Source organism: Bos javanicus, chromosome 29 (genome assembly GCF_032452875.1).
Source record: "Bos javanicus breed banteng chromosome 29, ARS-OSU_banteng_1.0, whole genome shotgun sequence".
In the NCBI taxonomy this organism is placed as follows: domain Eukaryota; kingdom Metazoa; phylum Chordata; class Mammalia; order Artiodactyla; family Bovidae; genus Bos; species Bos javanicus.
The window spans coordinates 49,065,120-49,091,756 of record NC_083896.1 but is presented as its reverse complement, the minus strand read 5'-3'; the positions used below and the strand labels follow the sequence as shown (position 1 = coordinate 49,091,756).

Below are 26,637 nucleotides of genomic sequence, written 5' to 3'. Positions count from 1 at the left end.
CTCCCGGCTGTGGCCGTCGGCCAGCAAGAGCCCCTGGAGTGAGTGACCCCCCACCGCACCACGTGGCCCCAGCGCCCTAGCGCTGGGCCGGGAGTGGGGCAGAGCCAGTGGGTGAGAGCTGGGTCCCCAGGCCTTGCCTCTGCCTGGACCCTGGGTCCAGGGGGCCCCGCATCACGAGAAGCCAGGGGAGAAGCCCCCGGCGGCTGGCAGAGCCTCCTCGGGGACGTGGGCAGGCCCAGTCCTGAAGGCCCAGCCCTCGGACCCCACCCACAGGGGAGTTGGAACCCACACGAGGCCCAGCTCCTGCCCCTCCTCCAGGAAGTCCCTGCCCAGACTGCGGTCCCCGAGGTCTACATCACAGACTCCAGTTCTGGTAGGCTCCTCGGCACCTGAGCCGGGAACACCAGCTCTCCCAGAGACCTGCCCCAGGCCCTGGTCCTGCTCCAGCCAAAACCTCCTTGGCTTCCCTGAAGAGGTGCTGTCATGGTGAGCCCTTGGGGAAGAGTTTAGGCACAGTTCCACGACACCCCCGTCAGCCCCCTCTTGGGCCTCTCTCCCAGAGCTGTTGTTCAGTCGCTCAGTCATGTCCGACTCTTTGCAACTCCATGGACCGAAGCACGCCAGGCTTCCCTGTCCATCACCATCTCCCAGACTTCGCTCAAACTCATGTCCATCGAGTCGGCGATGCCCTCTGTCGTCCGCTTCTCCTCCTGCCTTCGATCTTTCCCAGAATCAGGGTCTTTTCAAATGAGTCAGATCTTTGCATCAGGTGGCCAGACTACTGGGGCTTCAGCTTCAGCCTCAGTCCTTCCAGTGAATATTCAGGGTTGATCACCTTCAGGATGGACTGGTTTGATCTCCATGCTGTCCAAGGGACTCTCAAGAGTCTTCTCCAGCACCACAGTTTGAAAGCATTAATTCTTCAGTGCTCAGCCTTCTTTATGGTACAGTTCTCACATCCATGCATGACTACTGGGAAAACCACAGCTCTGACTATAGGGACTTTTGCTGGCAAAGTGATGTCTCTGCTTTTTAATACACTGTCTAGATTTGTCATAGCTTTCCTTCTAAGCATCTTTTAATCTCATGGCTTCAGTCACTGTCTGCAATGATTTGGGAGCCCGAGAAAATAAAATCTATCACTGCTTCCACTTTTTCCCCTTCTGTTTGCCATGTAGTGATGGGACAGATGCCATGATCTTCGTTTTTGTTTTTTTAATGTTGGGTTTTAAGCCGGCTTTTTCGATCTTCCGGCATCAGGGCCCTAAATACTGTCTTGATCCAGGAGACATGCTATTGCCCCTCCAGCTCAGACCCCACCTCCCGCACCTGTGTGTGGGCCACGACCCCACCCCCTCGAGCACTGAGCCCCAGAAGGTTCTCCCCTGCAGACCCCGCCCCCGCACACACCCTGGCTCCTTCTCAGCTGACTGCCACCACCCACACACCCCCAGCAGCTCCTCTTTCCCTGGATTTGCAGACTGTCATCCTGCGTCACCACCTCCTATCTGAGTCCACCTGCCCCTCCTCGGGACTGCAGACACGCCCCTGACCAGCCCACCCCCTTCAGTCATGATCAGCACATCAGCTCGAGGTCCTTCTAGAAGTGGTGGGCTTGGAGCCCGGGCTCCATGGCAGTCAGGGCAATCGGCGCACCACCTCCTGTGCATCCTGCATACTGGGTGTGCTCTGCCCTCTCCCACACATGCAGACACGTGCACACACACCTGACTGCACACACCTGCCTCACCACCATCACAGGCAGCGGGTGTGTGGCGGGGGCACCTCCAGCTCATCCTTAGGACTCTGCAGAGGTGTCACCTCCTCTCAGAAGCCCTCCTCCCCAGCCCCGCTCAGATCCGGCCGGAGGCTGTGACTGCTCTGTGTGGGGGGAGCAGGTCCACGGGAAGTGCAGTTGCCGGGTGAAGTGAATGGATTTCCCAGCTCCCTCCAGACCAGGAAGCTCCCTGCCCACAGAGCCTGTTGTGACGAATACTCAGGCCGGATCTGATTGCCGCTGCTCCAGCCAGCCCCGTGCCACCCGCGGGTCCTGTGTGCCGCAGGAGGAAGGGAGAGGTGAGTAAGCAGCCCCTTCCTGCACAGCCCTTGCCTTTCAAGTCTGCTGCCATCACAGGCCCACTCTGGGAGAAGGGGCATGAGCCACTGGCCCTGAGGCCCAAGGGCCCTCTTGCCCCTCCCAGAAAGGCCTCGCAGTGGCCCTGGGTCTCCCCCAACTCCACGCGTAACTGCTGGACTTCGGCCTGTCTCCTTGGGCACCAGGGCTTCCGGGTGGTATGGCGGTAAAAAACCCTCCTGCGGTGCGGGAGACACAGGGGATGCGGGTTCCATCCCTGGGTCAGGAAGATCGCCACCTGCTCCAGTATTCATGCCTGGAGAATCCCATGGACAGAGGAGCCTGGCAGGCTACTGTCCATGGGGTCACAAGAACAGAACTGAGAGCCCACACACACACACACACACACACACACAGGCACAGCAGGCTCCTGGGCTGCCTGCCCCACCTGTCTCAGGCTCCCGGTCCCTGCAGTTAGAGAGCTGCCTGAGCTGAGGGTAACGCATGGCGGAGGGGACATGGATTTTGACGTTGGCCTGGCTCTGAGCTGCAGGCAGGTCGTGGGCGGCAGAGTCCTGTGTGGACCTCTGCTCATTTATTTGGGAAACTGTGACCCGAGAGGGAGTCTGTGTGTTTCCCTGGGCTCCGGCAGGGGCTCTGGGTGACTGCAAGGGGGCATGAGCTAGTCCCTTGGAAGGACAGCTTGAAGCCAGGTGGACCTGCATACTTTGGGGGTCTGATGGCCCTGACCAAGCTGGTGGGCGCGCCGCAGTGTGAAAGGGGAGAGAACCAGCATCTCAGTAACTGCGGGGCGACGTGGGGCCAAGAGCAGTTCCCAGGAGGCATCTGTCTCCCTGCCTGCCTCTGGCTTTCTGCAGACCCCACCCAGGGGGCAAGCCAGGCATTGCCCTCTCCCTTCCTCTCCTTGCACCTCTCTCCTTCCCAGCCCGCCCTGCCTCCCTCCGCCCCATCTTGCCCACCCCAAACCCAGACTGGACACCCAGAGCTGCTCCAGCGGTCTGAGCTCCGGCCTCCCCCGGCAGTCCAGGGGAAAAAAGCAGGAGAGGGCCGGTCCAGGGCCACGGGGCGGAGCGGTGCCCGCCGGGGGGCGTGTCGGGCTCGGCCAATGAGAGCGCGGAGGTCGCGGGCGGGGGGCGGGGTGTCCGGGTTGGCCTCGGGGGCGGGGAACTACCCTGGGAGGGTAGCTGTCCCAGGGCACCCTGAGTGGGCCGGTGTCCCAGGGCACCCTGAGTGGGCCGGGGCCTGAGCCCAGCCCTGGAAGGGCAGGAAGGCCGGAGCTCACCCCACGAGGGCTCACCTCGCCAGGACGGAGCTCAGGCCGATCCCTGGGAAGGCAGGTACCAAGCTCCCTTCAGCACCCCTGCCAGCCAGGTGCCCCTGACCGGCCGCTCTTACCCTCTGCCGCTGCTCCCTGCAAGTTCCCTGCACCCCAGGATGGGAAGTCTGGGCACAGCCCCAGGTCCTTCTTTGATGTCACCCCCCTCCCCACCCCTGGGTCTGGGTTCTGAAGGCGACCCTTGGGCCCAACTGTACAGCTGGGTGTTCATTTGGCAAAACTTGGTGGAGGCCTCCATGGAACCACAGACTCTGGCTACAGCTGGTGGTGGGGTGTGGGGAGCAGACAGGGCCTGGCTACCCTGCCTGGAGGGCCTGGAAGGCTGAGCTGCCCCTCCAGCCCACCCCCAGATGCTCCAGAAGGCCCTCTGGCCTGGTGGAGGAGCTGGGCAAAGTAGGCTGTCGGTTGAGAAGCGCTTCACAGGGGTGCTGGAAGCGGGGCCCTGGGGGCCTAAAGACCTGCCCGACACACACACACACACACACTCACACACACACGAGTCACCTACCTCAGCTGCGGTCAGTGACCACTCTGGCCTCAGTTTCCATCTCAAAGTCAGGCCCTAAGCCCAGCCCACGCTGGACAGGAGGCTCGCATCTCTGGTTCCATGGTGGCCGTGTGCCCAGATCCCCAGAGTCGGCTGTCGAGGAGGGGAGGGACACTTGATCTCCGAGAGCAAGACCGGCCCAAGGTCACTCGGCGGCAAGAGGCTGGAGAGCCCCGCTGAGAGTCCAGCACCCCGACCTCTCCCCTGGGCCCTCTGGGTGCCGCCCGCCTCCCGCCCCATGACTCAGCACCCTCGCCCAGCTCAGGAGGACTTTTGCTCCCTGCCCGCTCCTGCAGCCTCCCGTTCTTATCCTGGCAGGGTCTTCCAGCAACACCTGCCCAGCATGAGGAAAGTCGGGGCCCCCGGGGGCCAGGGCCAGGCCCCCAGCGGAATGGGCGCCCTGGGCCGCTCGGGGGTCGTGCTGCTCACATACGTGCTGGCGGCCCTGGAGCTCACCTGCCTCTTCATGCAGTTCTCCATCATGCCCGTGAGTATCCTTCCCCAGGCCGCCTGCCCCATCCCCCTCGCCTTCCTTCTGGCTCCGGCAGGGCCCATGGTCCGGCCTGATGCTGCCAGGCTCCTCTCTCTGGGGCCCCTTCCCGTACTGGAGCTGAGCCAGTTGAGGCACCCCGGGACTGTGCCTCTGGGCCCCCCATCAGCAAGTCCTGGGCTCTGTTGCTCCCGCCCCAGCTCGAGGCCATGGCCCTCTTCACCCACCAGCCTGACACCCATGCGGCTCACTTCCTAGTCTCACTTCCTAGTCCCGCTGAGCCCTCTTCCGCAGATCTCCCCCGCAGCGGGGCCCTCCCCCTAGCACCCGCCAGGTACCCGGAGTCACTTCCCCTCCAGTCCTGGTTGGTCCGGCCTCCTGAGGCTTGCCCACACCCCGCACTGTATGTCACGGTCTTGGATCGCTTCCGTCTCCCCAGCCAGGATGTGAGGGCGGGACCAATCCGGCTGGTTGTCTGCTGCCTGCCCTGGTCTGGACTCTGCCTGGCCCCCAGCAGCCCCTGGGTTTCTGTGGCCCCCATGGCTCACTGGTGCCCACCCACTCATCACCCTCCCCCGTGCACTCCTGTCTGTTCATTCCACACCCCCGTGTGCAGCTGGCCCGCTGGGACTCGCCCTCCTGGGGCAGCAGCTCCCAGTGGACTTTGGAAGACTGGAGCTCCAGAGGTCCTTGTCTGCCTGGTCTGGGTGGGACTGTGGCCCTAGCCACTGACCACTTTTAAAAGTTCCCCAAGAGATTCTCATAAGCAGCCTGGGCCTGCGGATCTGTGTGGGAGCGGGTATGGCCTTTGTCACAAGTCCAGCCATGGCGGGGGTCCCTGGCCAAACAGCAAGCCCAGCTCCCCTGCCTCCCAAGCCCGGCTCACCTCCACCAGGCTGGTCCAAGCCCTGTATCCCCTCCTTAGCAGCCAAGGGGCCCGAGCAGGTGCCCTGCTACCCTTCAGAGAGCCGCTGCTGGAACATGAAATCCTGAGAACTCGGGGCTCCCAGTGCCACCTGCCCTCCCACCGGCTCTCCCGGGGGCGGGGGGCATGTGTCTGCTCCACAAATGCTCTCAGGTACCCCAAGTGCCTGTCCTCAGAGCTCAGAATACCGCAGAGCACAGTGCGGACTGGACCACAGGCACCCCAGCGCTGGTGCTCCTGAGCTAGGTGACACCTGTGACAGTGTGTCATTAGACTGTGCTGCAGGAGGGACCTGGGGCTGCTGAGGAGCGTGGCGGGTTTGGGCCCAGCGGGGCTGCCCTAAGAAGGCGACCCTGTACAAAGCCTTAAAGGAGACATGGGAGTGGGCTGGCCAGTACAAAGGCCCCGGGGCAGCCGTGGGATCAGTGCTGGAGGGGAGAAGGCGCTGAAGCCAGGACGGGCTGCGGGCACCCCAAGGGTGGAAGCATCAGCAGGAGCTGGTCTTAGAGGAAAACCGGGAGTCAGTTCTGGATGTGCTGAGGTCCAAGGGCTTTTAGACACTGAGTGCTGAGCCAGGGCAAGATGGGGTCTGCCTCACACCCTCGAGGTGTATCCCGAAGAAGGGAAGGGGGGCCAGCAGCTGCCCTCACCGAGTTCTGAGTCCCTGGAGCCTGGACCCAGAGGCCCTGTCAGGCTCCCCGCTACGATATAAGCAGCTGAGTCCAGGGTCACAGGTCACCCCAGATGCCTCATGGGGCGGTCAGAGCCAGACCCTTGATCACCTCACACGCTGCTCAGAGCTACCCTTCTTCCCCCTTCCCACCAAGGACTCCGGATCGCAGGTGCTGGGGGCCTTCCAGGCCCCTCCCACCGACCCCTCCTATGTTTCAGTACCTCTCTCGGAGGCTGGGCCTGGACTCGGTCGCCTTTGGCTACCAGCAGACTGTGTTTGGTGTGCTGCAGCTGCTGGGCGGGCCTGTGTTCGGCAGGTACGGCGGGGTGGGGAAGTTTGGGGGCCCTCATCCCGTGATGACCCACGCCTGCCCTTGGGAGGTCATGGCCTGGGTGACTCCAAGTTCCCGGACCTCACACTGGGCCCCACTAGAGGGATGGCAGCCCCTGAGGCATGGATGAACTTTGACCCTTCGTTGTTCCATGGCTCAGTCGTATCTGACTCTGTGACCTTCACCATCTCCTGGAGCTTGCTCAGACTTGGCCCCTTTAGTGCTGGGTTAAGCCGCTGTTCCCAGGGTGTCCCGACACAGAACCGCCACTAACTCTGGTTTGTGGCTGGAGAGAGGATGTAACTGGTGAGGCTCTTGTGGCTATAAATGCCCTGCCCTACTGAGCTGGGGGGTTCCACCAGCAACTTTTCTGGAAAAGAGAATTCTGGGAACTGGGACTCCCACTAGCCTTAGTGCTCTGGGGGTGCTGGGCTCACCCTCCTGCAAACCCTGGCGTGGACAGATCAGTGTGGCAGGAGTCAGATCTCAGAGTCACTCCGTGGGAGAGAAGGGGCTCCAGACCCGGTAACGCAGGACAGAGCAGGGGTCTTGGGGGTGGGGGGCATTCCCCACTTGCGCCCAGGAAGAGCTTTCTGTAAAGCATGCATCCCACAAGTTATTCACTAAGAGGGGGAGTGACCGAGTGGGTCAGACTCCCCAAGGTCACTGAAGACTGCCGCATTGGAAGGGTGGAGAAACAGGCCCTGCGAGGAGGGAGGCGGGGACCCGGGCCCTCCCGCACCCTCACAGCACCCGGACCTTTCTGCGGCCCAGCTCCCCGGCCTTCCCAAGGGGCCGGTGTGGGGCAGAAGAGGGGCACCCCTGCCTCCTGCCGGTGAGGGTCATGGGTGTGGGCCCCCCAGGTTCGCAGACCAGCACGGGGCGCGGGCAGCCTTCACGCTGTCCTTCCTGGCCTCGTCCGCCCTCTACCTGCTCCTAGCCGCTGCCTGCATCCCCGCCCTGCCCGGTGTGGCCTTGCTCTTCGCCTCGCGCCTGCCGGGTGCACTCATGCACACGCTGCCAGGTAGGGCGCCCTCGGCAACATGTCCCAGTTGCCGGGGCCCAGGGCTGGACTGGAGGGGGCAGGGGGCGGGGCGGGGGCTTGGTGTGGGCGTGGCCCGAGCCAGGGGAGGGGCAGACGCCACCCTCAGGGGCCCTGGACGCTGATGGAGGGGTGATGTACGGGGTGGGCTGTGCTTCCACGGGGCTGAGTAGAGGGGGTGGGGAGCATGCGGCCTAGGGACAAGTTGCGGTGCAGCTGGTGACGCGGGGGGTGACAGGGAGGGGGCAGGTCGGAGGAGTGGAGGGGCGTGGCCTGTGGGGAGCAGGTGCAGTGGGGAGGCGTGGCCTGGGCTCCGTGAGGGGTCCGCGTGGCTCAGCCTGCGTCCCACCCGCCAGCTGCCCAGATGGTCATCGCAGACCTGTCCACACCTGAGGAGCGGCCCGCGGCCCTAGGCCGGCTGGGCCTGTGCTTTGGCGTCGGTCTCATCTTCGGCTCCCTGCTCGGTGGAACCCTGAGCAGCTCGTGCGGGTGAGTGTCCGGGGCGCGGGCCCGGCCGGGGCTGGGGCTGGCCAGCCAGGCGGGGTGTGGGTACCGGGTCGGACGAGCAAGGACGAGACGGCTCTGTACCACCCAGGCCCTCAGCCCGGCCCCGCCGCCTCTCGGGGCCTTGGTTTCCCCATGGGCGCCCTGACCTGGTGAGTCCACAGGAGGGGAACCAGCTGGAACCTCCGGGTGGGCGTGGGCATCCAGGGGCGTGGCCTATGCGGTGGGCGGGGTCTGAAGGCTTAGACAAGCGAGTGCCGTACACCACGTGGATTCCTCAAACGTCAGGCGGGAGGACCTCCAGGGAGGCAAAGGCCCTCACATGTGGACGCGAGAAGGCCTGTGAGGCTGGAGTGGACTGAGGAGGGGTGGGCAGCGCGTCAGGCCGTGGAGCCCTGAAGCAGGGGCCCGGGGTGACCTGGCTGCTGTGTTGAGACTGTGGGGGCTGGGGCCACAACAGGGAAACCAGAGGTGGGGACTGAACTGCTCCATGTGGGAGAGCACCGCGGCTGGACCAGGGGCTGCCGTGGCGCGCAGAGGGCAGCGGCGGGATCTGGGTTGGTTTTGCTGGTGGCTGGGGTGTAAGTGTGAATGCAAGGCCGTGCCTGGGCTTGGGCTGGGCCTGGGGGAGCCATGGGCCTCGCCGAGGTCCCTGCTACCCTGGCTACCCATGGGAGTTGGGTCCCCACCAGGGTAAGTCTGGTGCCTGGTAGATGCATGAAGGAGTTCCCGAGTGGACTGATGGGGGGTCTGAGCTGGAGGAGAATGGGGCTGTGCTCTCAAGTGGGGGGTTTCTAAGCCCTGGGAACTGCTCCAGAGGAGGGCTGGGGCCCAGCACTTCGTGTTAGAAGCCAGGAATCAAGAAAAGCCACCTGGAGGACCCGAAGAGATGGGATTCAGGGGGTATCCAGGCCTGAGGGTCAAGGACGGGACCCACTGCCCACGACTGCGGACTCCCCCTGGACCGGGCCGCCTCCCTCCCCGCTCAGCGTGGGCGGGAGCCTGGTTCGGTAGATGGGCCCCGGGATGAGAGAGAGGGCCTCTGTGTGCCCAGGGAGAGACGAGAAAGGGTCAGGGGCTGCGAGTGAGAAGGAGCACCTGGGGAGTGAGGACAGGTGGAGCAGGGGCAGCCCCACCTGCTGACCCTGCGGGTCAGGATCAGAACCAGGACCGGAGCTTCACCGGCCAGTCCGGCCACCTGCCTCCCTGGGCCCTGGGCAGGTTTGCTCACCTTGCGGAGTACACACACCCAGAGGCCTCCTCGGGCCAGCCCCCTCATCCCTCCTGTCTTTACCTGCCCTTGTCCCCAGCGTAGCTGCTGACCCAGGAAAGACCACTCACTCCCCTCCCCCTCCTCAGTCAGTCAGTTCAGTCGCTCAATCGTGTCCAACTCTTTGCGACCTCATGAATCGCAGCACGCCAGGCCTCCCTGTCCATCACCAACTCCCGGAGTTCACTCAAACTCATGTCCTTTGAGTCGGTGATGCCATCCAGCCATCTCATCCTCTGTCATCCCCTTCTCCTCCTACCCCCAATCCCTCCCAGCATCAGGGTCTTTTCCAATGAGTCAACTCTTCACATGAGGTGGTCAAAGTATTGGAGTTTCAGCTTCAGCATCAGTCCTTCCAATGAGCACCCAGGACTCATCTCCTCCTCCTAGAAGCCCCCAAATTCACCCCATCCCTTCCCTCACCTTCCAGGGCATTCCACTAGCTTCCCAATTCCATCAGCTTCCCAATTCCATCCCAAGGTCTAAGGCTCTTTCTTTGATGGGTGGGGAAACCGGAGCCCCACAGAAGGTAAGGCCCCCCTCAGTGGAGCTCCCAGTACCCCCTCAAGGCCCCGGGAAGTGGGGGTCCTCTGGGACTCCGACGCCCCACGGCAGGGGCTGGCCCCCTGTCTCCTTGTCCGGCCTCTCTGCTAGGCTCACCTGCTCTACCTCCCGGCACAGCCCACGGCAAGGGCGGGCGGGATGCAGAGGCCGCGTTCCCACCCCTTCTTCCCCTTGATGGAAACTGCAGCGGGGGGTGAGGTCTCCCTGGCTGTTTCTGCCTGCCCATCCCAGCCTCCCCTGCCCTAAAGGCCCCTAAAGGCCCCAACTGTGCCCCAGCCCCCACCACCACCAGGGAGCAGGTGGAGGGAGGAAGTGGCCTTGGCAGCTGCTGCCCTGGGCTAGGTACTGGTATAACTGGTTTAGGCCCAGCCTGCAGCTCAGGGCTGGGAGGCCTGGCTACCACAGAGCACCCAGACCTGCGCCCTGAGTCACTCAGCAGGTGAGGGGCAGCTCCGTGACTCTGAGCCCCCAGCCTGGCACCTCGCAGCCTGGGGAGGCCTCCACCACCCGCTCCCCCAGGGGGGCCTCGTGCCCCCAGGGTGGGCAGCACCAGCCTGCCTAGCCCACCGCATCTGGATCCTGGCGAAGTTAGAGGGGAGTCCGGGGGATCAGCTCAGGCGTTTGAGAAACAGGGGCCACCTGTCAGGCGCTGCTGAGAGTGCAACCCCAGGCCCGAGCTAGACTTAGCGTGGGGGTCTCTGCAGGACCCCCTGCTCCTCTAGGCACTAAGGGGCTGCCCCACAGTCACAGATATCACTGAGCCCGCAGGCCAGCACCCAAGGGCTCTGTCCCCCTGGAGGTGACCCACCCGGGCATGCTACTTATCCAAGCTGGGGCTGGGAGCGCCTCCAGCCACAGACCTTAGAGGTCAGGCCAAGCTGGGTTCAGTGTCCCTGGCCAGCCTTCCTGGGCGCTAAGTGATCCCAGTCCCACGCCATGCCCAAGGGGCACTGTGACTCGGTCAGTGTGACCCCCTCCTTATCTGGAGGCCTGGGAAGGCTGGTCTCCCCCAGGACCATACCTTGGCCCCTGGATGAGGGGACGGGAAGCCCTCACCCTGCTGATGGAAGGCTCCCAGCCCAGTTAAAACCCGGGTTGATGAGCAGACGCCGGGGCTGCCCTGAGCAGCTCTGAGGCGACTCGGGGCAGCCAGGCTGCCTGCCCCGCTGCCTCCTGCCCGGACTCGCTGAGGCCGTGTCGCCTCCCCACCCGGGGGTCGTGCAGGCCCTGCAGGTGGACCCTGGTGCGTCAGGCCCTCGGGGGTCCACGGGGGGCGCTAATGGCTGAGATTAGTGGGGCTGGACCTCAGCTTAGACCTGTCGGCCGGACAGGGCTCCGGGAAAGCCCGCGCAAAGGCGGAAGGAGCTGGGGGCTTGTCTGGGGACCTGCCTGGGCAGAGGCTTGGCGGGCACAGAGGCTGGACCACGAAGGGTTAGGCCGGACACGGCTTCAGGGCCGTTTTCTGGCACTTGAAGCCAGAGGGGGGCTGAGTCAGGGGTGGCCCTTAAGGCATCCATTGTCAGACACAGTTCCACCCACAGTGCGGTGGCCAGGGCTCAGCTAGGACAGGGGGCTTCTCCCCCCAAGCTCAGACCGGGTGGCTGGTGACTCCAGGAGGCCCCTCATAGCCAGGCTCCACCTGAAGCTGGGCCCAGCTGACCCCAGGCCCCTCCAGGAGGGACAGGACTGGGGGGCGCAGGTCAGGAGGCCCTGAGGGGGGCCTTGGCGGGAGCGGTCCCCCGCTGGGAGCCCTGGAGCTGATGGGGAGGGCAGCTCCAGCTCACGAGGAGTGGTCACCTCAGATCAGGGCGGGAGTCGGACGGTGTCGGGCAGAGAGGATGAGTGTGCAGAGCCCACACGAGGTGAGCAGGTGGACAGGCCTCCCACCGCCTGATAAGGTCAGATCGGCAGATTCCAGGCCCTGAGATAAGGATGAAAGGCAGTGTTTTTGTGGCTGCTGACATTTGACCAGTGCCCGTGGCAGCCGCGACCAGCCGTGGCCGGTTCCAGAGGCATCCCCCAGCGGGAAGCAGGCGCCTGGGAGGGTGGCCCCTGGGAGCCCAGCCCTCACTGGCATCTGAGGAAAGGTGGTCACCCAGCAAGCTAGCCACCGAGAAGGGACAGAGCACTCGGTGCTCTGAGTCCGACCCAGGGCCTTCGAGGGTCTCTAGGGTCTGTCTGTTCGGTCTCCCGTCAACCCATCCGACCGAAAGCAAGAGGGAGTGAGTGGACAAAGGCACGAACCTGCCTGCCTCATGGCCCACACCCAGTTTGTATTAAATAAAAACGGTCCAGTGAGCCAGGGGACAGACGGCCCAGAGCCCCACCTGCCTGAGCTGCACCCCAGAGGTGCCCGGGCCGGAGGCAGACTCGGGGGGTGTGCTGATGACAGAGCAGCGGCGAATGGAGGCAGGAGGCAGGAGGGGGTCCCCACTGAGAAGCCCCACTATGGGCAGCTCCCCCGTCCTCCACTCGCCTTTCTGCCGTCTTGCCCGGGGGAGTCAGAGAGCGCTACGCGTGCAGGACACCCCAGGCTCCCCGGGCAGTAGGGGCCCCCACACCTTCCCGGGGCCTGCCAGCAGCCCCATGCCCCTTCAGTTCACTGGCCACCCCACACGGGACAGGAGAGAACCCCCCAGAGAAGGGGCCTGGCGCCCAACTGCCCACCCCTCGCTTGTCACTAGCCTCCCAAAATAACCATCTAAGTGGCCGCCTCTGCCCTCACGCATTTCCGGGGCCTCTGGCAAAGAAAGCTGGTTTTGTCCTTGCCCGGGCAGGCCTAGAGCAGTGACGTGTGGGCCTCGGAGGCCACAGTCCTGAAGAAAAGGCCCTTCTCTCTGGCTACCAGGGCTGGGGTGTCCCTGCCATCTCGGGGAGGGGGCTGTGGGGTCCAAACCCACCCACATCTCTCCCAGGGGCGTCCAGGGTCCTCTGACCCTTCCCACCTGGCAGCCGATGGACACACCCATTTGTCCAGAGCCTGAGCAGCCAGAAAGCCCAAATGTTCCACATCCCGGGTGGTGGCGTTGGCCAGGGGACCAGAGACGGGCCCGTGGGGAGGGGTGGGGTTCAGGGCCCACTGCAGCCCTGACCAGTGGTATGAGCCCCGGCAGGTCCCAGCCCAGGAATGAGGGTGGCCAGGGCCCAGCCTCTCTGGTATGGAGTCCCCACGGGCTTCCTTGATCCCACGTGGAGGAGATCCCCGTCCTCCCTGGGGCTCCGCGGGGTGCTGTGCATGTGTACGTGTGGGCACGTGTGGGCACCTGTGCTGAAGTTGGGGCGGGAGAGTCCTCTGTCTGAAGTCTGAGGAGAGTCAGGGGCAGCTCGTGGCTGCCCTGTCTGAGGGCGCAGGGAGCCTCTCCTAGGACACTGATGGGGTCTGGGCCAGGACAGCTGTCGTCCGTTTGGTCCACAGTCTGGCCCATGGGGGTCTCAGAGGAGGGTCCCACCCAGGCCCCCCCGCCCTGGGGGGCGGATAGTGGCCCTGGAGTAGAGCAAGCCCTTTTCAGAGGATAACGTACCCGCTGTGGAGGCGGGCAGGGCCTCACAGAGAGGGCCCTTGCAGGATGTGTAGGAGTTTTCTCTGCTGTGGAGGGGCAGGGTGTTCTGCCATGCCCAGGCCTGGAGGTCCACGCAGCCTGGCTCAGTAAGAAGCTCCTGTTTCTCTCCTCTAGCCTTCAGGAGGAAAAGGGGACAGTCAGAAGGGCCAGGCCCCAGCGCCCTTGCTCCTGGCTGACATGCACGGCCTGGCTGGTACTGGAGGCAGAGGCCTGCCTGTGTGGCCTTGGGGAGGTCACAGGCGGAGTGTCCCTGCGCTGACCCACGGAGAGGAAGCACACCCTCAGAAGTGAAAGCCGAGGGGAGAGTCTGAGTCACGGCCTTGGTGGGAGCGCAGGCAGGTGGGCAGGCGCCCTAAGGGCTGTGTCCTGGGTCTTTAGGGGCCAAAGGCCCCCCACCCTGCGGGCCCAGCCTGCCCAACGCCCTCCTGGAAGTGGGGCCTCCTGAGACCCACTAAATGCCGGCCTGTCTGCCCCAGGAGAGCAGGGAGGGCTGACGGCCCCCGAGACACAAATGGGCCCATGGGGGTCCCACGGCCTTCCACGTGGGCGCATGGGGCTGAGACTCAAAGCCAGGTCCTGGCCCACTGGGCACGTCGGGGCTAGTATCTCCAGCCGCTCCTGGTGCCCCGGCCCCAGTGCCACCTGGCACCCCACTCACCGTGAGCCAGTGTCGCGCCTCTCCTGAGTCACCCAGGGCAACCAACAGTCGCCTTCTCAGCCTCCATGCTGGGCAGCCCCTCCAGTCCTGCCGAGGCGGAGGCCGGAGGGCTCTGGGGACCGGGTCTTTCCCCCAGGAGCCTCAGTGTCCTGCTCCCCAGGGTGGGCGGGACTCTTGGCGCTGCCAGGGATGTCCAGGGGAGTCTGGGGGGCATCCCCCTTGCTGGGTTCCGTTCCCCAAACACGGCCCCCAGGGCTCACAGCAACCCTGTCCTTCGGGAGCCTTCTCACCCTTCAACAGGCTGGGAGCCGTGCGTCCCCAGGACTGTGGCTGCCCACTCCAGGCCCCTGCCCCCGCCCCTCTGGGGCTCAGCATCCCACCCCCACGGCCGCCCACCCTCAGAGACCCCCAGGGATGGAAGGGTCTGTTCCTTCACCCATCCCCTAATGAATGCGCCCTGAGGGTCCCGTGTCCCGCCCTCCAGACCGAAGCCGGGGGAGGTGGGAGGGGTGGGGCGAGAGCTGAGAACAAGCTGTCCAAGCCCCAGTGCGGCTGATGGGGCGGGGGGCCCGCGCGGCCTGGGGCCTGAGCCCCGTGACCACTCGCGCCGCCCCAGTGCGGCTGATGGGGCGGGGGGCCCGCGCGGCCTGGGGCCTGAGCCCCGTGACTACTCGCGCCGCCCCCAGGATTCAGTGTCCGGTCATTGTGGCCTTCGTGGTCACCCTCCTGGGAGCCCTCCTCAGCGTCACCTGCATCCCAGCCAGCACCAAGGGGGCCAGCGCCCACGCCCAGACCACACTGCCAGGTGAGCCCTGCCAGGTAAGCCCCAGGAGGTACACTGGTCCAGGTGCACACAAGGCGTGTCCCAGCGGGGCGTCCCTACCAGACGCGCCTGGCCAGTTACAGCCCCCAGGTATGCCCCCTGGGGATGCAGCCAGTGTGAGGCGTGAGCCCTCCGCCCCCAGCAGCCAGCACCCTGGACCTGGGGCCCGCGCTCCCCCAGCCCAGCCCTCCCTTCAGGGACACTTTGCCAAGACCATGGCGAGCCAGAGCAGCCGTGGCGGCAGGGGCTGTGCCCCAGGCAATGGGCCCGCAGGGCCGGGGACATTCAGCCGCTGTCCGGTGGGCTGACGGCCCCTCTGCCTGCCCCAGGGAGACCCAAGGCCAGCGTGTTTGATCTGAAGGCCATCACCCGCCTGCTGCTGCAGCCAGGCGTTCTGCCGGTGTTTCTGGTCAAGGTCATCTGCGGCCTCCCCATAGGTGAGTCCGGGGCCAGGGTGGCCGGGAGTTCCGGGGTCCGCGGCCGGGAGTTCCGGGGTCCGCAGCTGGAGCACCGCCCTTCCTCTGCCCGGCCTCTCGTGCTCCAAGACCCCCTGAGCCCCAGGCCCACATCCGTCCCAGGGAGGACGCAGCCCACCGGTTGGTGCAGGCCTGGGTGCTCGGGCCAGGAGGAGGACAGACCAAGGGTCTCCCCCTCGCCTCAGGCCCCAGTCACCCCTGCTTCACGAAAGCTCTCGCTGCCCTGCCCAGTGGCTTCTGAGGCCTCTTGGGACAGTCCGAGAGAAGACAATGGGTCTGCAGGGGGACACACGCATTCTGCCCACCCCTGCATCCCTTCTCAGGGGCCTGGGGACACCCCTGAGCAATCAGGCCCAGGAGCAACCCCTCCGAGCCTGTGTCGGGGGTCCTCCACCCAGGGAGCCTTGCAGAGAACAACTGTGAGGCCTCGCTCACAGGTGCTCAGGCGTTCCCACGTGGGCGCTAAAAGGTTAGCCCCTCCTCTGCAGACACGCTCTGCCCTTGTCATCGGGGGAGCCCCTCCCAGCTCACCTGCCCCAGGACGCTCAGGGGGGCACAGTAATGGGAACCCAGGTCATCGACCTCAGTTCTGGGGCCAAACCCTCCCACCGGGCATGCCCGGGCCCCCCGGTCTCCCATCCCCTCACCCCTCCAGACAGCCTTGGGGTCTGCCCACCCCGGGCAAGGGCAACTCCGGGCACCTTCTCACTCACAGTCCACGGCAGCCCCGTGGGGCAGACCCACCAGGGAGGACCTTGGGGAAGGCTCGCGTCGGTCCTTCCTGAGCTGGTCGCCGCGGGCAGGCCCCTGGTGCCCCGGCGGGCCAACTGTCATGGGGTAGACAGGCATGGCTGCACAGCCCTGACCTCTGACCCCTGACCCCTGACCCCCACCCGCCCAGGGCTCTTCATGGTCATGTTCTCCATCATCTCCATGGACTTCTTCCAGCTGGAGGCCGCCCAGGCCGGCTACCTCATGTCCTTCTTCGGGGTCCTCCAGATGGTGAGTGGGTGCCGGGCACACCGGGTGGGTGGGCTCCCGGCACTGCCAGGGTCCCAGGGCCTCACAGACCAGCCCCTCGGTTTCTGAGCAGCACGGGAGCCATCCTGCATGCCCACCTTTCAGGTGCCCCGTCCACCTTCGCTTCTGGCTCGTCCCCTCTCTCCCTGCTCACGGTTCCCACAGCTTCGTCTGCACCCGCGTGCCCTGTCTGCCCGAGCCTTGCAGATGGCGCTAGCAGTAAAGAACCCGCCTGCCAATGTGGGAGGCGTAGGAGACGCAGGTTTGATCTCTAGGTCGGGCAGATCCCCTGGAGGAGGGCATGGCAACCCACTCCAGCATCCTTGCCTGGGAAATCTCATGAACAGAGGAGCCTGGCCAGCTAATGGCCAGAGTGCACAGAGTCGGGCACGACTGAAGCGACTTTAGCACACACACGCACGCACGCACTCTCTGCCCGTCCATCTGCCCGGGGGGTCCCATCTGAGAGGGGAGGGGGGAGCTTCATCCGCACTGGGGGCTGGCGAGCCCTCAACCTCCCATCAGGAAACACGTCAGAGGCCCATGGCCCTCCCCGCGTCCACCTGGGTACCGGTGGTGCCAGGCCAGCCGGGGGTGGGGAGTGGACCCCCGTGGGGGGCGCGTGACCAGGAGAACGGCTGGGCTCTGTGTGCCTCGCGCCTGCCCACCGGCGGTGCGACCGTGGCGGGGACAGGTGGCGACGTGCCTGCCGCCCCCCGGGACGTCTGCCTGACAGCCGGCGCGCGGGAGGGGCTATTCTGGGATCTGGCGGGCAGCGGAGGGAGCACTGAACCTCTCCGGAAGCGGGTGGCGGTCCCGCACCTCCAGGCCATCTGCCGCCCGAGCCTCTGGGCCCGGGGCTGGGCTGGACCCCGGACTGAAATAGCCGTTCCGGGGAGGGGCTGGCCCCCACCCCGCCGTGGGCCTAGCTGCGTGGACTGGGAAGTGCCAGGCTGGTGGGGGAAAATAGATAAACATAAAACAATAACACGGATGCTCTGAACTGGGGGCCGTGGAGCCTTGTTCTAACCGGTCCCTCCCGGACGTCCCTGACGGTCCAGTGGTTAGCACCCCAGGCTTGCACTCTAGGGGGCGCAGGTTGGATCCTTGGGTGCGGGAGCTGAGATCCCGCATGTGTGTGTTGCAGCCAAAAATAAATGAATAACAGTTTTTTAAATTAAAAACGTATATATATGTATATATATCTTAAACAAGTAAAATAAAGAGCTGCTCCCAGCCTTCCAGGGGCCTGAGCTCGTCCTGGGCTCCCTGAGGCCAGGAGACCAAGGCCAGGCCCTGGCTGAAGTCGGCAGACCACTTGAGACCCCCAGGGACGGACCTTGATAGCCTCAGGCCTGGTGCAGGATGAGGGTGGGCCTGCCGTGATGGGCTCGGGGCTCCGGTGCCTGTAATGATGGGGTGGACAGGTGGGCGTGGGGGAACCTGGGTGCAGCCTAGGGACCCTCCCCCAGGCCCACCAGGAAGAGGGGGCTGGGGAGGGGGAGCCTGCAGAGCGGCTGGGTGCCGGGCCTCAGGCCTTCAGTCCCGCAGGCGAAGGTAGGGGCAGCTGAGGCCCTGAGCTATGTCTGTAGAGAGGGTCTCTGTCACCTCCATCCCATCCAGGGTAGGGCTGGTCACCGGGGGTCTGGGGAGGGGAACCCGCAGCTGCTGAAGCTGCCCTGGCAAAGCTCTTCCTGCCCCACCCAAGGGGCTCACTGCGTCTCCCAGCTCCCTGTGTGTGGAGATCCTTGGGGTTGGGATCTCAATGAGGACAGCCCACGTGGTCCTAACGTGGGAGGGATGGCACTCACTCTCCTCCCCTGGGGGGCACTTGCAGCCCTCTGTCCCTCCTGGGGGGGCCCCCCCAGGAGCCCTTAGGCCACTGCAAGGATGGAGCTTGTGTCCTGCAGGGGGAACAGAGACAAGCCCCCACCACCTAGGCGTCTGGTGGGTCAGGGGAGACAAAACCCAGGAGAATCAGGGCCCTTGTCAAGGCAGAGATTGCTGTTTCGGTGGGGCGGCCAGCCAGCTGGGGGCTCTCCCCCGGCCCAGGGAGAGGCCCGGAGGGAGAGAGCCTCACGCAGGGAGGGGCTGCAGGTGCAAAGGCCCTGGGGCGGCTCGGACGGCCGGAGGGGAGAGGACTGTGCTCTGAAGGCCTGCATGGGGGGTAGGCTGCAAAGCCAAGAAGGACCTGGATTTACTGATGTACTCGCTGTGGGTGGGGCCTTGTGGAGGCCGGGTGTGGTCTTACCAGCTGGCTGCCCCCGCCCCTAGGCTGTGTTAGAGCAGGGGTGGGCAGGGGCAACTGTGTGCCTGTGCCCGTGTGACCTTGGGGGAGGTGGTGGCCACGCGGGCCAGGGCGGCAGGGAGTGGGCTGGGTGAGCGGACAGGGTCTCCATGTGGGAGGGTTGGGAGAAAGTGAAGTTTCTGACTAACTCTAGTTACTAGTTCACTAACTCTGGTTTCAGGTAATAACCTGGACGGCAGGAAAGCTTAGGCTTTTTTTTAAGTTAATGGGAAAAGGGAGAGCTGACTCCCAGCGCATCAGGGTCCTGGTCTCGGGGTCTGTATGAAAAGTGGAGACAGATTTCAATCTCTCCTGGTTTGTTGGTTTCCTCTGGGGTGTCAATTACTAAAAGAAACTTGTCAAGTAGATCTTCCCTTTAAACAAACAAAATGAAGATAAGCAAGCGTGAAAGTGGGATTTTTTTTTTTTTAAGGACACCCTTGGTTGTGGTTTGAGACGGTTTCATGATGCCAGGCAGGCAGCAAGGAGAGGGCTCCCTCCTGGTCCATGGGGCTGGACCCGCCCCCACCCCGGGTCACACAGCCCAGCCCGGGACACTGACCCCCAGCTCCAGTGGGCGCTGCTCCAGCCTCACGGTTCCCCTGGGCACTTCCTGCCTGCCTGGTGGAAGAGGCACGGACCAGCTAGGGAGCCTCACCCCGGCCTGGGAACGGCCTGTGGGCTGGGCTTGTCCTCTGAGTCACATCCCAGGTGTCAAGGGTGTCCCCGCTCTGGGCTTTTCCTCCCACCCCCATGGGGAGGAGCTGAGGGCAGGAAGGGGAGCTGAACCCAGCCCCTGGCTGGCTGACCCTGGGGCTGAGCTGGTGGGGGGCAGTGGGGGGCAGGACAAGGAGGACAAAGCTGGAGGTGGAGAGCTGAGCAACAGTAGGGGTCTCTCGGGGAGCCTGTGGCCCTCTCCTCTCCTGCCCAGGCTCAGGACAAGCCCACCAGCCTGGGCTCCACCCCACCCCACTCTGGGACCCCGGGCCTCAGTTTATCCGGTCACCGTGGGAGTAGTGGCCTGCTGGCCTGGACCCTGGCCCCAGTAGGTGGTGGCCGAGGCGCTTGCCTTCCAGGGCCAGGCCTCGGAAGGGCCAGCTGCTGGAGGACCCCACACGGCCACCAGGGCCCTGGGCTCACGTCCCAGTCCAGCCCCTTCCACCCCCAGCCCCTGCGTGCCCTAGCCTCCCCATTTGTGGCAGCTCCCAGCTCTCAGATCAGATAGCCGAGAGGTAACCGAGGAGTGTGGTGGTGGGCCAGGGCACATGGGAGGGGGTTCCCCAGGGCCCCAGGGCTGGACTCAGGGCCACACTGTGAGCTTTTCGCCCTGTAGTCACGGCCTCCCCGTCCCTGTCAGGAGTTAACCGGCCCTTTCAGGGTTTCCCTGGTGGTTCAGATGGGAAAGAATCTGCCTGCGATGCAGGAGGCCCAGGTTCGATTCCTGGATCCGGAAGATCCCCTAGAGAAGGAAACGGCAACCCACTCCAGTATTCTTGCCTGGAAAATCCCATGGACAGAGGAGCCTGGGGCAGGCTACAGTCCATGGGGTTGCAGAGTCGGACACGACTGAGCGACTAACACTTTGACTTTCATCACACCTGAAACAGCAGAGATGCAAGTATTTCTGGATGTGAAACATGTATGTGCATGGGTGGGTGCATGTGTGTGCATGCATGTGTGTGCACGTGTGTGAGACCCCCAGGCTGCAGGCCTTGTCTCCCCAGAACCTTGGGGCCATCATGGGAGTTGCAGGCTCGCCCCTCTGCCCTGTGCCTTGTCGCTGCTGGGGCTGGTGTCAGGGGCCCAGGGGTCGTGGGCAGCAGGGGAGGCCCCCAAGTCAGCCACAGCCCAGACGCCCTCCCAGGCCCGGCTGTGCCCACCTCCACTCTCTCGCCCTCACCCAGGTCATCCAGGGCCTGGTCATTGGGCGGCTGAGCAGCCACTTCTCCGAGGGAGACCTGCTCCGGGCCAGCGTGCTGGTCTTCAGCGTGGTGGGACTGGCTATGGTGAGAGACCCCCCCTCCATCCCACTATCCCTGAAAAGAGCAGGGTCCCAGGCCCTCTCCACTGACCCTCCTCAGGTGCCCAGTCTGCACTTGAGCCCCGAGGCTCTCTTGCCCCCAACTCCCACCCAGGACCACCGCAGAGGGACCTCGGGTGGGCGACCCCTGCAGTCACCACAGCTTCCACCTGCCTCCCGCCAGGCACTGATGGCCAACGTCTTCCACTTCTGCCTCCTGATGCCCGGCCTGGTCTTCAGCATGTGTGCCCTCAACGTGGTCACCGACAGCATGCTGACCAAGGCCGTCTCGACCTCAGACACAGGTGAGTGAGGTCCCCGGGCTGGGTGAAGGGCAGGCCCTGGGGGGCTCCCCGGCGCTGCTCTCTGGGGAGCTTGATGAGCAGTTTGGGGCCAAGCAGCTGCCCTGGGTTGGGACCCAGTGGGCACTGGGTAGGATGGGTGGCCAGGGGTCTGAGTGGGCAGGGTCGGGGTGGCGGCCCACAAGAGGGTTCAGGTGAGAATCCTGCACCAGGCCCTGCACCAGGCCCTGCTGATCAGCCCCAGGCCAGCCTGGGGGAAGGGAGGAGGGCTTCCTGGAGGTGGCATCTGATTTGGTTGAAGTATGCACAGGGTTTCACTAGGAAGGGGAGGAAAGATGGCATCCCAGGCTGGCCCCAGCTGAGCCAGGGTGTGGGGTGAGGCTCAGAAAGGCTGCTGCGGAGGCTGGTTAGGAAGAGGGCCAGGCACAGAGAATGGCAGGAGGCCAGAGAGGGTGGGGTCAGCGTGGGGACACCTCCCGGTCCCTGCCGGCACAGGCTCAGGTGCCTCCCGAGGGACCAGTGACTGACGGCTCACAGCAGCCTCAGTCTAAGAAGCCCCTGGGCCTCCCAGTGGGGCTCAGACACCCCCCAGACACACCCCCGCATCCCACTCTGCAGCCCGCCTTCCTTCTGGAGGCCGGGGAATTTCCAATCCGGACTTGGGGGGTGGTCCCTGGACCTGATGCTCCCCAGGCTCTCGCCCCACACTGCCCTGTGCATAGGGCTGGTCAAGGCCAGGGGCTCCTGTGGGCTGGCTGCAGTCAAAGGCCTCCACAGCAGCAGGGCCAGAGAGCTCAGGGCCCCAGCTGACCCTCTGTCCATCCACCTGCGTGTCCAGGAGGGGCAGACAGATTCAGAGTCCCCGCTGACAGTGGGGAGGCTGCCGGACAAGGCGTCTCCTCAGGGCTGCCTTGGAAACCCCCAGGGCCCCCCAGATCTGTGACTTTGTGGTCTTGGGAGGCTAGACTGGTCCTGGAGGGCTTCCTGGAGGCAGTGAGCCGGCTCTGCCCAGAGGCCAGGAGGAGGAAGGAGGGGAAGACCTGGAGAGATGAGGGCAGGGCCTGCAAAGAAGCAAGAGCAGCGGACCCAGCTGCCAGGGGCACCACCTCTTAGCTCGGAAGGAGCCAGAGCTGGTTCCCAGCGCCAGCCTGGGAACTGGAGAGGGCAGAGGGGGCGGTAATTGCTCCCTGGTGTTTGCGGGGCCTGTGGGCGGTGGGAGGGACTGCTCTGAAATTCCCCCTACGCGGGCCCTGAGCCTGGGCGGGGCCTCGCCAGGCCACGCCCACCTGGTCCACGGGCGGGCGGGGCTTTCCAGCGCCAGAGAGGAGCCTCTGAGGACCCGGCAGCCTGGACCTGTGGGCACACGTTGCTTGGTGGCCCGCATAGGGCACAGCTTACAAGGGGAGGGTAGAGATAGGGGGGTCAGGTAGAAGGGGTGCAGGCAGCTAGGTGAGCCTGGGGAGCAACTGCAAAGAAGGGGGCGCCCTTTGAGCACCTGAACCTCCCCCCCTCCGCCCTGTGGGGGTGTTCCCTCCAGTCCACTCCAGGGCAGTAAAGGTCATGGGGGTGACCTGGAGTGTATCGTGGCCCACATTACACCCCAGCCCAGCCCCCACATGGGGGCCTCCCCGGTCTGGGCTGGGCTGGGCTGGGGTGCTGTGTCCCTGGCAGACTGGGAGGGGTGGCGCCTGGCTCACGACCTGGGGCCCTGCTCCCAGGCTCCTCCTGTGCTTGGGCGCTTTCTGGAGCAGGGCAGAGGCACCACATCCGGAGGCCGCAGTGCTCCCCACGCATGGCCTGCAGGGAGCAGACCGGCAGGCAGGCCAGGTGGAGCGAGCTGGGGTGCGGAGCTGGGGACAGGGGGACAGGGAGACCTGGGCCGTGTCCAGGACTCGGGCCGCTGGGGCAGTGATGCTCAGGGACTGGCCAGGCCAGGCTTGACCCACCCTCCCCCGCCTCAGGAACCATGCTGGGCCTCTGCGCCTCTGTGCAGCCACTGATGCGGACCCTGGGGCCCACCCTGGGCGGCCTCCTGTACCGCGGCTTCGGCGTCCCTGTCTTCGGCCACGTGCAGTTCGCCGTCAACTTCATCGTCTTCCTGGTCCTCTGGAGGCAGCCTGTGCCCCGGAAGATGGGCAAAGCCCAATGACCTTGGCCCCAGGCAGACTGGCAATAAACTCCCTCGGGACCTCTCGCAGCCTGGTTTCTGCAGGCTCCTGCCTGCTGGACAGGGGGTCTAGGGAGGGGGTGGGGTGCCGCTTTGGAGGCTGGAGGGCTTCCTGGAGGAGAGGGCCTGCAGCTGGGCCCCAGGGGTCCAGGGAGAGAAGAATCACCCAAGAGCATCCCAGCGTGAGGTGGGTCCTGGCCCTGGAGTCCACCACCCAGGCCAGCAAGGAGTCCTTCCTGCTGCCGTCCAGATGACTCTGCCCGCGTCCCTAGAGATGGAGCTCTCTGCTCACCCGCAGCCCCAGTGCCGACCCCTCGCCAAGCACACTCTGCCTGCACACCCTCCATAGCCCTTGAAATTGCTTCCACTGGTGAACGGAAAGAGGACAGGGTCGTTTTAAAAGGTCAGGCGTTTGAGACTTGGGGAGAGTTCGAAGAAGAGAACCCTCATTTCATGTTGGGGAACCCAACAGGTAGAGAGCCAGGCCTCCAGGCTTGAGAACCGGGGAGCTGTTCCTCCGCCGCCCCCCACCTCCAGCCCAAGTCCCATGGCAAAGGGCAGCAGACACGGAGGCCTGCCGCGCCAAGAACCAGCGTGGAGAGGACAACCTTGTCGGGTGTCTGCAGACGCCCTTGAGACCAGGAAGGCCACCCTTCCCCCACAGGCTACTTTTAACAAAAGCTATTAAACTTGGAATATTCCATGGCCCTTCCTGGAGGAGCCTCCGAGAGCCGAGATCCACATTTGTGCACGCTCTCACTCTCACACACACACACATACATACACGCACGCACACACACACACACACAAGCACACATACACGCTCCCAGCCCCAGAGCTCAGGTCAGACCCCGCCCCCCGTGAGCCCCACCAGGAACTGGCGAGGCACCGGGGCCTCGCTCGCTGACTTGCGTCATCCACCAGAGGCTCTGGCGGGAGAGGTCTCCAGGGTGGCGCAGGATGGAGGTGGCCCTAGGTCATTGGGGGCCCTGGAGCTGGCCTCTCCTCTCTGGAGGAGCCCCCTCCCATTTGCCCTGGGGCCTCACAGTGTTGTTGTGGAGGAAAACATTCATCACAGGAATGGTTTCTTCTCTGGACCCAGCACCCAGCCTCCCAGCAGGACTACACCCCCGCCAAGCCTGACCCCAGCAACCCAGGGAGTCAGGAGGCCTGTGATGGTGGCCCCCACCCCAGTCCAGGGTAAGACCGACATTAAGGCCCAACTGGGGCCCTTCACTGCCCCCACCTCGGCATCTCCCAGCCCCACACCTGGCTCCCTCCAGCCCCAAAGGCGACGTGAAGGTGCCCTAGCCAGGCCAGGATCGGAGTCCCATCTCGTTCTTCCATCCTTGGCTTCTTCATCACCAACAGAACTTCTAGGTGGAGGGACACATGTCCCCTCCCCATCCCAAGGCTTGGGGGGCAACCCTGGACACCCCACTTCCAGAGTTGGAAGGGCGGAAGCTGCCCACTGGTCAGAGATCTCAGACCTCCCTCCTGATGACACATCCCGGGCCCCTTGGAGGCCTCAGCCTCCTGCCCAGGGCGCAGACCACTCTCCCGTTTGCCCAGAAGCACTGGCCGCCTCGCTGGCCCAACGTGTCAGGTACGGGCCAGCAGGGCCTGACAGCTGGTCCAGCCCGGGGTAGGGTTAAGAGGAGAGTAGCAGGTGGGCAGTCAGAGGCCTGAGGGCTTCCTTTCAGGGATGGGCACATGAGCAAGACGGGGCTGGAGGGGGCAGGTGAAGTCAGGCATGCAAGAGCCACTCGGATGGGGAGGCACGAGGGCCACACAGGGCCAGTTGGTCGGCAAGCAGGGTCCCAGCCTCCCCATTCACACCCGGAGTGAGCCAGGGCCCCCAGGGAGCACTCCCCCACCTTGGGAGAGGGTGACCAGGGTCTGGGAGATGACGGTGAGCACTCAAAGTGTGTTTCCTTGCCCTTCCGACACCTGGGATGGTTGCTCCCCCCAACACCACCCACTGAAGGGACCACCGACTCCCCTCCCACAGAAAGCTCAGAGCATCACACACTGGCTGATAGAAAAGAGAATGAACTGAGTGCTTTATTGGAATGGTGGTGGAGTACAAACGTTAAGACAGATGGTTTGGATCAACAGGCACCATCGAAATAAATACATAGGTAGCTAATTATGTAGCTTGCCCGCACAGCGGGCTCTGGAGGCTCAGTGAATCAGCACGGAAAGGTCATTGTGTGTGAAGTAGAGTAGCACCGGGCTATATCCTTGCCCTGGTCAGCAATTGGGTGCTGTCGGGGCTCCTGTCTCCCCGGACAACTTCTGGGCTCCCGATGGTGCAGCTGGCATGATTCTGTGGAGAGAGAAGGATTCAGGGAGCTGTGCCCGAGCCCGGGGGCTGAGCCAGCCAGGGTCCAGCCTGTTGGTCTCCCGAGGCCCCTACACCGAAGGTGAAAGCGACATCTCCTGCCGCGCGCCCGAGGCGCGCCGCGATGGCGCGGCACCCAGTCCCCTCTCTACACCTAGACGGGGCAGGACCTCCACCCGACGTCAGAGATCGAAATCGTCCTCCCCCACCACCGCGTGCCGCGGGCGAGCGGGCTGCCGGCACTCACCGCCGTGGGACTTAGGGCTGGCCGCCCGGCCCGGCCTCGGGCTCCTGCTCCGCGGCGGCCGCGGCGGCCGCGGCAGCCGCGGCGGCCGCGGCGCGCTCGCGGCGGCTGCGGAAGTCCTGCATGGCGCGGCGGTTCTGAAAGTCGATGAGCGCCAGCGTGATGGACGCGTTCCAGTAGCTCTCGCCCGCGCAGCGGAAGTCGATCTCCTTGCGGTCGGTGGTGACGATGGTGAAGTAGACGTACTTGCCCGTGCGCTCCACGCAGTCCACCTTGAGGATGGAGTGGAAACGCAGCTCCTTGGGGCGTGCGCCGGGGCCGGTGGGGAACAGCCTCAGGCGGTCGGTGGTGAGCACGCCGCGCTTCTTCTTCCACACCTGGAGCAGGCTGTCACTTCGCTTCTCCAGCTCGCCCTCTCTCAGCACCTCTCCCGGGCTCCTCATGTTCGCCAGCTTGACGGTTGGAGGGAGACGACGCTCGAGCGATGGATGGCAGTGCGAGTGATGCGCTCCGGCGGCGTGGGAGCCGCCTTTATAGTGGCCGCGCCTGGCGCGCTCCGCCCCCCCCGCCCCGGGTACGCCCCCGGCCCCGCCCCCCGTCGTCCTCCCCCTCCCTGCCCGCCGCGGTCGCCCGGGGGCTGCACACAGCATCCTCGCCCCGGGCCACCCAGTGCACGTGTCTGCAGCCTGCGCACCCCCCTCCCTTGATTTCCCGGCGCTCCAACCCCCACCCCCAGCCCCGTGGGGCGACTCACGGTCCTCACCCCGCCCCGGACGCCGGCCCTGCCCGCTGTGACTCACTGCTCGGGAGACCCGGGCAAGCGCCCGCGGCCCAGGCCGGCCCGGAGAGGGGTGATGGCGGGGCCCAGACCCCCACCTTCCAGGTGCCCTGACACCCAGCGCAGGGCTTGTGGGGCAGAGGCAGCGGTCGCCCCGTTCCTCCCACGTCCGGGGGTCCCT

The 26,637-nt window shown here is 64.9% G+C and overlaps 2 protein-coding genes across 4 annotated transcripts; one reads left to right on the top strand and one right to left on the bottom strand.

The window, feature by feature from the left end:
* The first annotated feature begins 1,554 nt into the window (after window positions 1-1,554).
* SLC22A18 (solute carrier family 22 member 18) lies at window positions 1,555-23,117 on the top strand. Of its 3 annotated transcripts, none has more exons than XM_061407352.1 (11): window positions 1,555-2,076; window positions 4,297-4,465; window positions 6,285-6,382; window positions 7,261-7,421; window positions 7,796-7,928; window positions 14,682-14,800; window positions 15,148-15,255; window positions 16,196-16,296; window positions 20,506-20,607; window positions 20,806-20,926; window positions 22,885-23,117. In XM_061407352.1, exons 2-11 carry the CDS (start codon window positions 4,322-4,324, stop codon window positions 23,070-23,072), a joined length of 1,275 nt encoding a protein of 424 aa, XP_061263336.1. In that variant the 5' UTR covers window positions 1,555-2,076; window positions 4,297-4,321; the 3' UTR covers window positions 23,073-23,117. The 3 variants fall into 3 exon arrangements, with proteins under 3 accessions (XP_061263336.1, XP_061263335.1, XP_061263334.1); XM_061407351.1 differs by lacking the exon at window positions 1,555-2,076 and adding an exon at window positions 3,263-3,432; XM_061407350.1 differs by lacking the exon at window positions 1,555-2,076 and having other exon boundaries at window positions 4,090-4,465.
* A 2,009-nt stretch (window positions 23,118-25,126) lies between these two features.
* PHLDA2 (pleckstrin homology like domain family A member 2) lies at window positions 25,127-26,406 on the bottom strand. Its single transcript, XM_061407353.1, has 2 exons — window positions 25,682-26,406; window positions 25,127-25,419 (listed from the first exon to the last, which is right to left on the bottom strand). The coding sequence occupies exon 1, from the start codon at window positions 26,326-26,328 to the stop codon at window positions 25,693-25,695; it is 636 nt and encodes a 211-aa protein (XP_061263337.1). The 5' UTR covers window positions 26,329-26,406; the 3' UTR covers window positions 25,127-25,419; window positions 25,682-25,692.
* Window positions 26,407-26,637: the final 231 nt, after the last annotated feature.